The 14069-nt window shown below is 43.8% G+C and overlaps 3 protein-coding genes across 3 annotated transcripts; all 3 read left to right on the plus strand.

Moving 5' to 3' along the window:
• Positions 1 to 4426: 4426 nt before the first annotated feature.
• On the plus strand, positions 4427 to 4633 carry F5147DRAFT_570229 (uncharacterized protein; the record flags this gene model as incomplete). Its single annotated transcript, XM_041430981.1, has 1 exon — positions 4427 to 4633. A coding segment is annotated over one exon (207 nt), but the record flags the coding sequence as incomplete, so codon positions are not given.
• A 3268-nt stretch (positions 4634 to 7901) lies between these two features.
• On the plus strand, positions 7902 to 8915 carry F5147DRAFT_649850 (uncharacterized protein; the record flags this gene model as incomplete). Its single annotated transcript, XM_041433387.1, has 5 exons — positions 7902 to 7984; positions 8203 to 8262; positions 8339 to 8501; positions 8531 to 8692; positions 8805 to 8915. The coding sequence occupies 5 exons, from the start codon at positions 7902 to 7904 to the stop codon at positions 8913 to 8915; spliced, it is 579 nt and encodes a 192-aa protein (XP_041296636.1).
• A 2438-nt stretch (positions 8916 to 11353) lies between these two features.
• Positions 11354 to 13195, plus strand: F5147DRAFT_649851 (uncharacterized protein; the record flags this gene model as incomplete). The annotated part of the gene is made up of 10 exons (XM_041433388.1): positions 11354 to 11677; positions 11786 to 11809; positions 11879 to 11896; positions 11946 to 12182; positions 12222 to 12368; positions 12420 to 12541; positions 12584 to 12625; positions 12674 to 12745; positions 12773 to 12990; positions 13041 to 13195. 10 exons carry the CDS (start codon positions 11354 to 11356, stop codon positions 13193 to 13195), a joined length of 1359 nt encoding a protein of 452 aa, XP_041296637.1.
• Between the last annotated feature and the right edge of the window lie 874 nt (positions 13196 to 14069).

Consider the following 14069-nt stretch of genomic DNA (forward strand, 5'->3'; position numbering starts at 1 on the left):
AAATAGTTCTCGAACCAGGATATTGAGGCTCGTGTCAAGTAGGCGCTCAATGACGCGCTTGTCAGCTTCCTTATCTTCCAGCGCATGAGAGTATCGGTATTGACCGGTGGATACGGCGGTGGCGGCGGGCAGGTTGACGGTGGTCTTTGATGTTTCAGGCGATGGTGCGGCAGTCGTCGGTTTGGCGGATTCCTTACTGGATGATGCTGTTGGCGGCGGTGCGGTAGTGGTTTTCAAAGTCTCAGCCGCCTTTCCTTTGCCTTTGCCCGATGTAGCTTGGACCTCTGGAGAGACAATCTCCTCAGCCACGGCTATTAGTCTGGATGCAGGACCCGGATGCGCGCGAGTTTCTCTGCTGATTTCAACGCCATTGAATCGGACGGTCTTGCCCTTGGTGTCATCTTTGGCGCTCCGCGCTTCAGATCCCGCCAAGCCGTTGCTAGCACAAGTGCTTGTGCCGCACGCGCTACGTCTAAATCATCCTCATCCTCGTCGGATTCAGGGTCAGCAATGGTATGGATGAATGCAGATGAATCAACGTCTACGACGACTTCTACCCCCGGCGATGCGCGGTAAAACATACTAGCGCTAACGCTAGCGCCCGGCAATGCCTCGTTGGCTTGTTGATTGCCGTGATACCGGTCTAGGCGGTCTTTGAGCGTGCCGTTGCTCTGGCGGCCGGGGATCCAATTGCCATTGGGGAGTATGAGCTTATTGATCGTGACATCAAACTTACATTTGCCAGCCACAATGTACTGGTCGCGTTTGCGACACCGACCCATGAAATGGTCAGAGCCGCCGCAGAATATGCAGCCGCTGGGGCCATAGTTGCCGCCGTGCTTTGCGAAATATTCCTGCTTTACCACGACATTGGGTGCGGCTTGTTGCTGTTGCTGCACTGGCGCCGGTGATGGGACTGTTGGTACATATGGCGATGCTATTACCGGAATATTTGAGGGTATGGGACTGGCAACACCAATGCCCGGCAATAAAAATGTTGCGGCCGTAATGACGTCGTTGAATGGGTATGGGTCCTGCGGGTGATGATCTGGGAATGGTCTTTATCAATAAGCGCTCGCGCGATCTTGAGGAACGTGCGTTGATAGTCGCCCAGTTCCTTAACCGAGCGCATCAGTATGTTCTTTTGGTTGCGTGCAATGGCAACTAGATCATTAACGGTGTACCGCCGGTCGCCTTCGCAACCAGGGTACATCGTCTTTACCTCCTTGATATAAACATCGTAATCGCTGCCCTTTGCCTCGGGCATTTCTGCCCATAGCTCGCGTTCGCCCATTGACAGGTAGCGAATTATGCCTTTGATGCGGTCGCCGTGTTGAAGGCACACCTCGTTGGCGAGGACCTCATAATTGTTGATAAAGGCTAGGAGATTTTCCGTTGTGCCGTCAAACTTCGGCACGCCTTCAGTGCCGCGGATTGGCATTTTGAAGGTTGGGACAGTTGACATGGTGACTTGTGGTGCGGCAGGCGGTGGTTGAGATACTGGTTGTTGTACTAGGGGCGACAGGCCGTGTGAGAAAATAGCGATGGCTGTGCAGATGGAGTTGGGCACAGGTGGTATGGCAGTTGGAAGCTGCGGGATAGTCAAAGATGAGGCGGCAGTTGTTTCAACTGTAGGAATTCTCGGGAATTCTCAGTCTAAATCGCTAAGAGATGTTAGTGCGCTCAGGTTATCAATGTTACGAGTGTTAACGAGCACTGGTTGTTCGGGCGTTGCGCAAAATGTGCCGGGTAAGAAGTTCCTAGGATTATCAATCACTTCGAAATTGTCGGACGATTCACCTTGTACTGAATCCTTTGGCGAAGGCATGACTGGTGAAGCGGGCATGTGGTTGCGTGCTACAAATAAGTCCGGGTCGGGGGGGGTCGGTTCTGAGATGTTGCGCGGACGGCGCTTGTTTGGCGCCATGAAGAGTTCTTTAATGGGCGTTAATTGCGTATGTGGGAAGGTGTGGTTGAAACTATCTATTGCTTCTTGGTGCACGGTGCGGTCCTTCGTAGGTCTCAGCTTCCTACTAGTCTTCTCAGATGATCCCCTCGCGGTGGGCTCCAGTTGTGTGTGAGGAATGATAGCTAGATGAGAAGGGGAGAAAGGGGGAGAAAGGGTGAAGTGGGGTAAAACTCAAATAGACCTCTGGATGCGAGTATAGATTCAGCCCAAGGGGATTGCTACTGAGAACGATTCCTCTAAGTAAAAATATGGAGGGAAAACTTTGAACTGGTAAGAGTAACTGAAAATGGAAGAGCGCACAACATTGCGCTTGAAGCGATGCGAGCGCGAGCGAGCCGCCGAAGGTGCGATACAATGTGCGACCGAACGGCCGAAAGTTTGACGGAGCACGGAGACGCGGAGAAAAGCTGACAGTTTATATGAATGCGCGACTAGCGGGTATGCGAAGGAGATGCAACACGACGATAGTGAGGGAAGAGAGCTCTGACTATAGATGCGATGAGCGATGTGTGGACGATAGCGCGACCGTTAATACAGCGTGTGACGTAGTCGGCCGAAGGTTTCTGACTTAGAGTCTGAGTGATGCATGCAAACGGATGATAATTTCAATAGCGGGAAAAGAAGATACATCAAAAATCCTAAGTCTAAGGTATATATGATAGCGCGCGTAGCGCTGTTCGGAACCGAGAAGATAACAGTAATACGTATTAAGGGTCTATAACGCAAGTAACGAGACATACGTGATATCACCTTTGGAAATATAATCAGTCTAATGCAAATGAGATAAAATATGCACCAATGGACCAGCGGAGGACATGGATAGGACGGAGGAAGGACATGCGACAGAACTGACGAAAAGCGGATGCAAACTGAAGCGCGCGCGTGAGCCGCAGCCATCAGCCGACAATAGGAAGGATGCGCACCATGGTAGTGATAGCGCGCGCTTCGGTAGGACCTGAGGGACACTGCAAAAATAGCCTCTACAAGGCTACAAGGACTACAAGTCCTACACCAGTCCTGACCCACTTGCATTGCAGTGGGATATGACGACCATGCATAAGTTGGATTGTAATCAAAAGGTCATTGATCACCTCTGTTCCCTGTATATGACCATGCAGGTAGTGTTTTAAAGTCCAGTTGCCGGACTGCAAAAAGACTGGCAACTGGACTGGACTGCAGTCTCAGTTGCCTCCCATCGGCCCAAAAATGAAAAACTGATGAAACCTGGTTTACACTGGTTGCAACCGGTCTTTTGTAACCCTGACCCTACCCTATATATTACTGTATGATTGTGCTAATTTAGGTGCATTTATCACTGGTTGGATCATAAAAAACGGTCAAGATTTGGGAAAGTTATGAGCATTTCAATAATTGCTTGTAAAAGTCATATAAGCCTGTCTGTAATGCTCATAACTTGCTTAAACCTTACCCGTTTGACAAGATAAGAGGCTCAAAATGTTTGTATTGATGTGTTCTCTGGGTCTGGACTGGTTGCAGACCGGTCTAAAACCAGTTGCATGACTGCAAAAGACCGAAAATATCGGTCCTAGTCCAGTTGCCTCCAAATAGGGTCAAAAAACCGGACTGGACTGGACCTTAAAACACTACATGCAGGAGAGCAACCACTGGACCATATAAAGTTCCAGAGAATTGGAATTATGGTTTCATGCAGGTGAAATCATTCCAGTTAGCTCATATGACACCTGATTCCTTTTCTTGTACTGTATTATTCATGATCTTGTACTATACTATCAACCCTATACTGATGTATGTCCTATCAACCTCATACCGCACCCTGTACTATGATGTATATACTATCAACCTTGTTACAGCACCCTGTACCAATGATATGGCTTTGATACCTTTCACATAGTGGGTGCTCCCTCATTAAAATGTATATGTAAGTCATCTAGTCATGTCAACCCACGATGAAATGAACAAGAATAGTAAGCATCATTTCAGTTTCAAGGGTGACAGTGACTGACTATATGCACTCTGCTAGGCAAGAAAATGCTATGCATTGACGAGATTACTGGTTCAACCACACCGAAGCTTGCCAATCACTCATTGTGATGGACCATAATCCCCAAATTGGCTTATACCCTGAAATTCGAACATATGCTCTTAGTTTAGTGAAACTGCAGGTCCCAGCAACTCAACTCCAACAACACTGCAATGAATTTGAATTTGCCAAAGAGACATTTGGTAATGCCCCTGACAATACCCACTATTGGTTTAATCTTCATGATCACAAAACAATGTCTCTTTATCGTATGCACTTTGCTGAACTTTGTATACTACAATGTTCAGCAGCTGAGGAGAATGTCGAAAGTGGCTCTGGTCATATAATTCCAACCCACCTGATCCTGCCTATACTACAAGCCTCATGGAGAAGACCCTTCAGATTGCTTCATAATCATTATCTCTACTCCAGAACAGCAGAAAATGGCCTGGTGATATGGTCATAAGAAACTACTTCTTCTCGATGGAACCCTTGGCATTAACAGTGCTCACTCGCTTCTATTCATTGGCATGGTTGTTGACAATGCTAAAAAAGGCATTCCAGTAGTCTTCTTTCACTTCACTGCCAAAAAGTCTACCACAGCTGCTCATACAGATTATGATGGACTACTTCTGCAGGATCTTCTTGGTCACTGGAAATAAGCTATGGGTTGAAACAAGACTGGTCAAGATTTTGATATCAAGGTTATAGTCACCGACAATGACACTTGCCAGTGAAATGCACTATCCATAGTCTTTCCCAATGCTCTTCTTCTCTTATGTCACCTTCATACAGCCCACACTTGGAAAAACGCAGTCAATCAACAAATTCATGTTATTCCCAAGGGCCCTGCATGCCAAGAAGTTCAACACATCATTGCAAAGTTTTTATTCATTCTGCTCAAAGACATCACAAAGTTCGAGGACACTATTTCACACTACAATAAACATCTTGAATACTTCCAAAAGCTCAGTGAACTTCCAGACACACTCTCCAAGAAAAAGTCTCAAGGTGGCCTTTCATTCTTAACATATTTTTAAACTTATCTGCATCCACGTAAATTCTGGGTTGCCTGGTCACCAGCAGGAGTTGCTAAAGCAGCACAACATCTGAGAAGTTGAGCCTGAACACATCCCACGCATGACGAATCACCTCAAATTGTTTGATGGTCAAATCAAACATTGTTACTTCTATGTATATTAACACTATGGACGACTCCCTCGCCTCAATGTCTGGATAGTGACCCTGATTCTCAAGGTTGTCCCTGCATTCTTTCAAGAACTCACTTTTAAAGAAGCATGAACACAAAATTCTCTCGATATGTGACATATACCTCCAAAAAGCCATTATGACCCCTCCAAGTCTGAGTTCTCTACTTCTCACCCTGACAGGTTGCTAGTGCATTCTAGTGCCCAGTTCATAGAAGTCGAACACTTTGATGTGTGGGTAGAGATGGAGTGGCTTAATGATATGTGTGAGGATGGAGCTGTTGAAGATGAAGCTCCAGACGAGCAGTCACTGAACTTAACCAATGTCATCAATGACCTGGATTGGCATGAAACGGCACTCATCATCCACTTGTTCAACTCTGAGAGTTCTATCTCATCCATACATTCTTCATCACCCATCCTCAAACCACACATCCTCAAAGGCATTGAACCACCACCACTTTCTCAGCCAGTCACAGCCACATTCTCAACCCACAGTATTAACATTACGAATCAATGTACCACAGCTATGCAAATGATTTTTTCTATCAAGGAATCACTTGTTCACACACTCCATCATGCACTGTCCATCTATGATGACAACAATGAAATATGCAGCATCACATAAGTCCAAGCATCCATGAACAACTTTATGGATCCTACCATCCTCCCCAAATAATTGTTGGCCCTTCCGAGTCTCTGGATACAAAACAAAAAGAGCCTACTGCATTTCACATACAGCCTTCCCCAATTTAACACCTTTTAGGTATCTTCTGACCTTTCCTTCACTAGTTGCCTGTTGTATCATTATGTTTTTCCATCATTAATACATACTTAGGACTATTATGACTTTTAGCACATACCCAGACTTTGTAAATTTACTAGACTTTCAGGACACGGTCAAATTTTGAGTACTATCATTATATCAAAATTCTCAGATATCACTGAAGTCTTCAAATTCCCCACTTTGAGGATGTACTTTGATTATCTAAAGTCTTGTAAGTCTTCAAAGTCCCAAAATTACCACGGTTGACTTCAAGGACACTAATTTCTCATGGCCACCTTTCACTGCACTTCTATCCAAAACACTTTGACGTTCACTAGCACCCAGTACAACTCTTTGCTCCATAATTCGAAGCAGATGTTATTTTACATTATAATATACTACATGTGGGGTAACTGCCCCAGTGACTTGTTCAACATCAAACATTCGTGTCTGGTAATACTACTACTGGCCCTCGGTCGACACAGAATCCATGGGTTTAATAACCACATCCATATACAAAATGAACTTTGCAAAACGCCAATCAGGATCTTCTCAACTATATTCCTGTCCATGATGGAATACAATCATACTGCATCATGACCACCAATGTTTTTATACCTGCCAAAGATGACAAGGAATATTGCCTTAAAGGGCACCTGATTGGGCACAAGAATGCAATCAATTGCTTGACTATCTCAAGCAATGGCAGTCTGTTGGCAAGCTGTGGTAAGTTGTTATATATGTGACAGTCTGATACATAGACTTACTAGGGAGTAGGCTCAGATGGTATGAGAATTTGGAACCTCAAATGGTGACTTCAACTCCTGTCTCCGCATCAAAACATGAGTCTTCAAAATCCAGTCGATCCCATGACATGTGCATGCTGGATCACCCACCAGGAGGCAACATACAAGACATTGTGCTATGGCACAGGACTAGGATTCATCAAAATTTGGCAACAGCAAGGTGAAGGTATAGAGGACTTTGACACCAAAGTGTCAAGAAGAATCAGTACAGGTAAAGAGATCATGTGCATTACCTATGATCACGCTGGAGATGACACTCGTATTGCTACTGGAACATGGGACTGTTATGATTAACAATGAATCTCCTTTACTACAAGGGTAGGTTTACAAGGGTAGATTGCTAAGGTCAAGTTAGAGAAACATACATGGTAACTACTGACTATATATATGTAAGTTGAAGTGGAGCTCCAATATAGAATAGGAGCCTGAATAGTAATCGTCCAATGGGAATAATCGTAGAGAAGTCATACGATGAAGTGGTGTGGGAATTAGGTAGAATGTTCTGTGAAGTTCTGTGAATAAGTGAAAAGGTGAAAGGTGACAAAGTGAAGATGTGAAGTGGTGAAGAGGTGAAGGTAAGCCTATGAACTGTAACAGGGACAGACATGTTTAAGTTTGGTCATTCGATTTCAAAGGACTGTCATATCCCGCGTTTCAGACCCGGACTGATCACACACTCATATCCGGATGTCCGGATCTGACCCGCTTCTTACTTCTGTTTCCTTCTCCTTTTGTACATCCCGTTTTGGTTAGTTCCTGCTACCAGTCTACCAGTTATTTACATATCCGACTGTACTGGTTCATCCGGACCTTGTTTCATTTCCGACTGCATTTTATTATGTTCTGTTATACTATTGATAAGCTTTCCACATGCTTCGTACATAGCCTTGCACCGTGCTGACTGACCTTCCATTATGTTTCCATAGTATATAAACCCTGTAAAACCTCTGTACATCCTCAGTTCGAATATTAGATTAGATTCTGCTCATTTCTGCCTCTGTCCAACTTGAGTTTCTCCTCTCGTTGTCTTCCGATAGTCTTAGGATTGATTCCTATTGACTTAAACATCTCCGCCTCTACCTTTGGTAGTCTTTCACTGTTTCTTTCTAGTTTGGACTTTGTCTGGATTAGTCTTCTATCTCATTTCCGAATGTCTGCTGGATTTCCCGTGCATCGGACATCGTCCTATAGCTTTTGGAAGTTAAGGGCACGTACTCGGGTAATGGGCACAGCGTACGAACTGAAGCCGAGCCCTTCGGATCTGAACCCTTGAGCACGTTCTTAACAAGGACCATTGATTCCAGTCTTCAGCATTGAGATGAATAGTACAATCTTGCACACGATAAACTTCAATCGCACTGCAAATCGAAATTTATTAGTCTTCAGGATGTGTGATGGAGAGGTGTAAGTCAATGCAGCGATTATCACAGTGATTCTAACATACCTTGTAGACATGCACTTTGGGGCACAGATGGAGTTATTATTGCTACAAACAATGCTGGACCCCTAATGTGAGTGATTTCATTGGAAAATGTTGGCATTCCTTACTGTTCCTCATCGACTGGACAATGCTGTGTGCATCCAAAGCTACAGTACCAACCCAGTCAAAACATTCCCAAAACAAGTAGTATTTGGCGAAAAGACTGATGTGGTGGTCGGTGGCAGCGACACAAGCATTTTTGATAAGAATGAAGGCACCCTCAAGCAAGTGTGGAAACATGCCGACAAGGCAAGAGTGCAGACTGTTATAGTGTGATAATATTTTTACCAATAAGTTAGAGTGGGCATCTGACAGACTACAAGACTTATGACGGGGCTTACCACAGTATAATTGTTGGGGCAACATCTCAAAACAATGCAGAGCCAGTCATCTCTATCTGGAGCTGCCAATGGGATAATCTTAAAATAGCATGTCCACTAGGGAAAGCTCTCAAAAACTTTGTGTGCAGAATCGTACAATTAGCTATTGCAATGGCTCTGCTTACATATGTTAGCCTGTCATATGTCATATTTTGTATTGAGCTGCGATGTGCTGACTTACCCTAATAAGCAGTATGTTGCAATGAACACATCAATCTCATTCAAGTCGCTAGGGAACATCTGGCAAAACTTGGCTCAACTATGTGAGCCAACAAATGATGATATTCATGCCTGGGTGGAGTAGTATATTGAGCACTGAGGGGAGATGATAGGAATCCCAAATGAAAATAAGGTACACACCAGGCGAGAAAAGACTGGAACATCATCGAACATGGAATGGAGCATGGTGAGTCACAGGCTGTGATTCTTTTCGGTATTTAGTATGGAGTTGCTGTGGTAATAAACATATTCAATACAGGAAATTTGAGTTATGCATGCAGGTGCAAAATATCATCTTCATCGTGATATCTGCAATGTGCGGGCAAGCACCGGCTCCTGACTTCTGAGCATGCATAAGGCTATATATATAATTAGATACTTTCGTTGTATTGCTTTTCAGTATTGCTTTTCAGACATACTGATGTCATGGCACAAATACAAATTCAAAAAACTCAAGTCAATATACCATACAATACACTGTACAATACAATAGATGTTCTGTACAGTAGACTGAGCTAATGAACGCTGCCTGAGTCACAAAAGTTCAGAAAAAGGTCAAGTTGTAACAAGGCAGCCATTATATAGTGAACAATTACATAATTAAACTCCACCAGAGAATTCCCGATGTGCCCCACCCACATATGTTTACATAATAGCTGGGTTTCAATTGTGATAGTCATTCTCTATATCATAACCATTCTAGCCAGAATTAAATCCTTTTTGGACTACCATGATGCCCTCTACATACGTACAACATACATACAGCACATACTATGAGTGTGAATACATAGATACTGTAGCAGGTGATAACTGCTATCACTTATTCTTTATATTCACATGCACCCAATGCACTTCTGTAAATAAGTTACATGTTAGTGAGCGGGAAGAACTTCACTCTGAAGAACAAAAACCGCTATGGGTCCACAACACCTCACACAATAGATTAATCATTGTTACAAATCCACAATTTTGAAAATATTCACAGTCACACCTATAATGGTAAGCTAGTCCACAATTAGTGGTTTACTACAAATACTGATCTCATGTCTTGATGGTTTTCTTTCCGTTACCATCACCTCAATACAACATAGCAGATTTCCAAACTTTGCATAATAAGCTTAGTGTAGACTTTTTGTAGACATATACCTATTGAATACAGTATGTAACATGTCAAGTTCATTGTGTAATGCTGCTGAAACTCATTATGTAGAACTACAAAATGATGTCCAAATGCACTGCATCAGATGATGACGCGCCTTCCATGAAGTGCATGAGAACCAATGAAGGTAAGTAATGATACAATGTTGTTAATATTGTTATTCACCCGCCCGTATCACAGGGAGTCAGACAGCACCCCTGACAGATGAACATGCATGGAGAATTTTAGAGGAGTTCCTCACCACCAAAATGACATATCCTCAAATGGAGGAAGTCTTTCTATCATACCTGGGAGGCCGATATGCTGAAGATGAATGGAAGGAAGCCCAGGATGTTATGGTCAAGGTACACTCCTATTTTCTCTCCTATCACCAGACAATGGTCCCTTGCTGTGTCTACTGTACAGAGACCGATCACCTTCTAGTATATCACTTTTCTTATCGCCAAGATCTCTTATCACGTTAGTAACCATCTACATGCACCGCATGAACACTCCTAGCTTCTATCTTCACACATCTTGTATGCCTACCTTTTTTGGCCTGGTCTGTGCGCACCATATGGACTATTTAAGCACAGTAGTTACTGCTTGTATTCCTCACTTTAATCTACTGGGTTTTACCTGGAACATCCGCTCTACTAAGGGATCTACCTTAGTAGTCTTGGAACCACTATTCTAAGACAGTTAGCATCACTGTCCTTAGCCAGATACTCTAAAACCTATATTCATAGGAAGAACCTCACTTCACTACCAGAAGACTATTCAGTCTTAGTGAAGAAGAACAACCTCAGTCATAACACAAGATGGATCCTCATTGGCCACTAAGTTCACCACAGTTATTGATGATCTCACCAATAGAATTGAAGATACACAGTGTAACTCATTGCAAGATCACCAGCCTCTCTCCCCAATATCTGGCTTAATCACTTCGGCTTCACCTCTATTGCAAGATGGAAGGATGTATCTCCTTCATGTCCACCATAAGTCTTTCTAATGATGTGATTTATCATTCATCACTCATCAATCACAGGAAATGTCACAGACTATATTGCTCAACACCTTCAGAAGAAAAACTTTCGCATCACAGTGTTAGCTTGGCTGGCAGGTCAGCTTTATGTGGTGGCTGACAGCTCTAAAACCATCACTGATGCCCTTCCTTTCTTGATATACCTCACCATGAAACAATATGTCCTTATATCAGATGAGGAACATGAAGCAGTTGAGCAGTCCTGCAGATAACTTCCCAACCCAGTGTAGATAAGATTCAAGCATGAAAAGTACAAGGGCAACATAGCGCAAGTCTTCGATTCAAACTTACCAAATGATTTGGTTGCAGTCTTAGTTCCCCACAGGAGTTCCTATATCCCATGCCTCAGGGATCTCAGTCACTACTCGACCGATCTTGGCTTCCAAATGGGGACGCGGTCTCTGATATCAATCACAGTGAGGAAGTCATAGGATGCAAATATAAGGGTGAAAAATATTATATGGGCCTCCTACTCAAAGTTGTTCACCGTGATTTCCTAGAACTTGTCATCTGCCCTCATGCTGACAACATTCGACTCTACCTACAATCTGAGTGGGGCCAATCCTTCCTCAAGACAACTGTGGTTATGTTCTCTATGCAGTTCTTGCACATAGATGATTGGGCTATGATTGTTAGAGGAGACCTTAGTTCAGAGACTGGTCAGGTTGTCTCAACAGACCATCCTGCTGCTTCTGCTATCTTGGAGTTGACCTTAAGTGGTTTCTGAAAGGAAGTTAACATCTGATTAGAGGACATAAAGCACATTTTTTAGGTCAGTGACACAATTCGAGTGATAGTAGGTTCATACTTAGGTGTGGAAGGGTACATCATCCAGATGGTAGATGTTATATTTTGTCTTTGTCAGCACCCCTTGAAGGAAGAGGTAAATGTCTTTTATTCTGAACAAAAATGCTGTCTGACATAATGCACAGTTAGAAGTTTCCAAGTACTACCTGGATCATTGCCCTCTTAGTCACACCCTGCAAGCACAGCTGCCACCTCAGCAACTTTTTAGGCCTTCCCCTGATATTGATGTCATTCAAATTGGGGATTCCATAAATGTGCTTGTTGAGGAGCACATGGAGAAATCTGGCATCATGTGCTGGCTCTCCAAGAGAGGCAATTATCTGTGGTTCCAGGACCGATTGTTGAATATTCCAGTTCCTGTTGTAGTTGTTTAGCAGATCTCCAACCTCCAAACACTGCAGTTTATGCAAGACAGTGGTTATGATGTCAAGCCTGGAGACGTCATGAGAGTTGCCCATGGGCCAGAGTATCTGACAAAAGGGGTCGTTCAAAGTGTTGACTTTCTAAACGCTCGCTTGACCCTACTCTCTGAGATTGATCACTCACTAGTCAGTAATGATTCTCCTCAGCTTATCATGTCTAACTGTGACTTCTAACAGATCAATGTTCCCATCAGATTTGTAATCAAAGTACAGAATGCCAGCTTAGATTCCTTCAAAAAAGACATCAGGCAAGAAGTTTTCATTATCGGTGGTGACTGTAAGGGCTACCAAGCCACACTGTACAGTTTCACATCTGAAACTTGTATTATTGCCGTCCATAGGCAGCAACGCACTACTATTCAACTCAAGGATATTGCCAATAGGTAAGCGATATGTACATATTTGCACAAATTAATTTCATGTGTATTTAGGTATGGGATGAGGCTGAACGGTGTCATGCTCAAAGGAACTGAGATGATATGTTTCTGTGAAATGTGGAGAAAGTCATACTTGGCTTTACAACCTTGAAGCATCACCCCTCCCCCTGAAAAGGTCCCCTTGTCAGCTTCCACTGTAGATATGTCATCATCTGTGTGGACCACCTGGACCGACAACTCTGAGGATGTTGTCACGGCCGGCAATCCTTCATCTAGCCTCCCCTCACAGCCTGCTGCATCTGACCCCTGGAGTGTCAATATCAATGACATGCTGGATAGCATCAATGCTGGAAGAGAGAAACCAAAAGAGAGTAAGTTCTTCAACAGAATCGTCACAGCATTCCCACTTATTTCATTCTAGCCCTGATAGCATGGTTAATGAACAAGGAATTTTCTTTCAAGTTCACTACTTATCACATGATGTTGAAAGTCTCGCCCTCTTTCATAGGAGGCAGGCTACACAATCTGTTTTGCCTTCTGAGGCTGCAGCCAGTCCAAGATTCGCGCGATTTTTGAACCGTCCACTTTGATCCCATGAGCTGATATATGGTGACCAAGGAAGTCAATCTCTGTGTTGAACAACATTGCATAGAGCCTCGAGAACCTGAGACACATTCACCTCATGTTCTTCGACAGTTTGTGACCAGATAATGATATTGTCCAGATACACATGGCAGATCTTGCCAATCAAGTGTCACAGTGCCACAGTCATGCAGCATTGGTGGACTGCCGGCGCTTTATGCACCCTCATGGGCATAACCGTCCATTCGTACTTACTCCAGGGAGTATGAATAGTGAGGTATTTCATATCGTCTGGATGTACTCGCGTCTGGAAGAATGCATTAGTGATGTCAATTTTTCTGAAGAACTTCCCATTATCGCAGTCCTTCAGGATCTTGTCAATGCGTGGCAGTGGATGGTTGTCTGCGACTGTGTTCAGGTTCAATCTTCGAAAATTGTTTATCCAACGAGGTAACACCGTGGGATCTGGCTTCGGTATTATGAATGACAGTGAGGACCACTCACTTTCAGAGTGTCGTAGTCGCCTGCTGTCCACATGAGAGTCCAACAAGGTCTTCCAGGCTGTGCGATACTTCTTTGGACAGTTGTATGACCAGAGTTGTACTACCTTGATAGCATCCTTCAAACTCACGCGAAATAGGACATCACTTGGCATGGTATCATTGTGTGGAATATCTGCAGGGAACTGGTCCTTGAACATCTGTTTATACTTGGCATTGAGTTTCTTTAGGTCCTCTTCGTACGCCAGTCCAGCAATGCATGCTTGTATGGCAGTGACGACATCGACGTTCTTGACTTGTTCACATTTACTGTTGACAATCATCCTCCATTCAGGTAGGACCGTCTTCAGCTCATTCACTATGTCTCT

The sequence above is a fragment of the Suillus discolor genome, assembly GCF_016758755.1.
Source record: "Suillus discolor strain FC423 chromosome Unknown F5147scaffold_9, whole genome shotgun sequence".
In the NCBI taxonomy this organism is placed as follows: domain Eukaryota; kingdom Fungi; phylum Basidiomycota; class Agaricomycetes; order Boletales; family Suillaceae; genus Suillus; species Suillus discolor.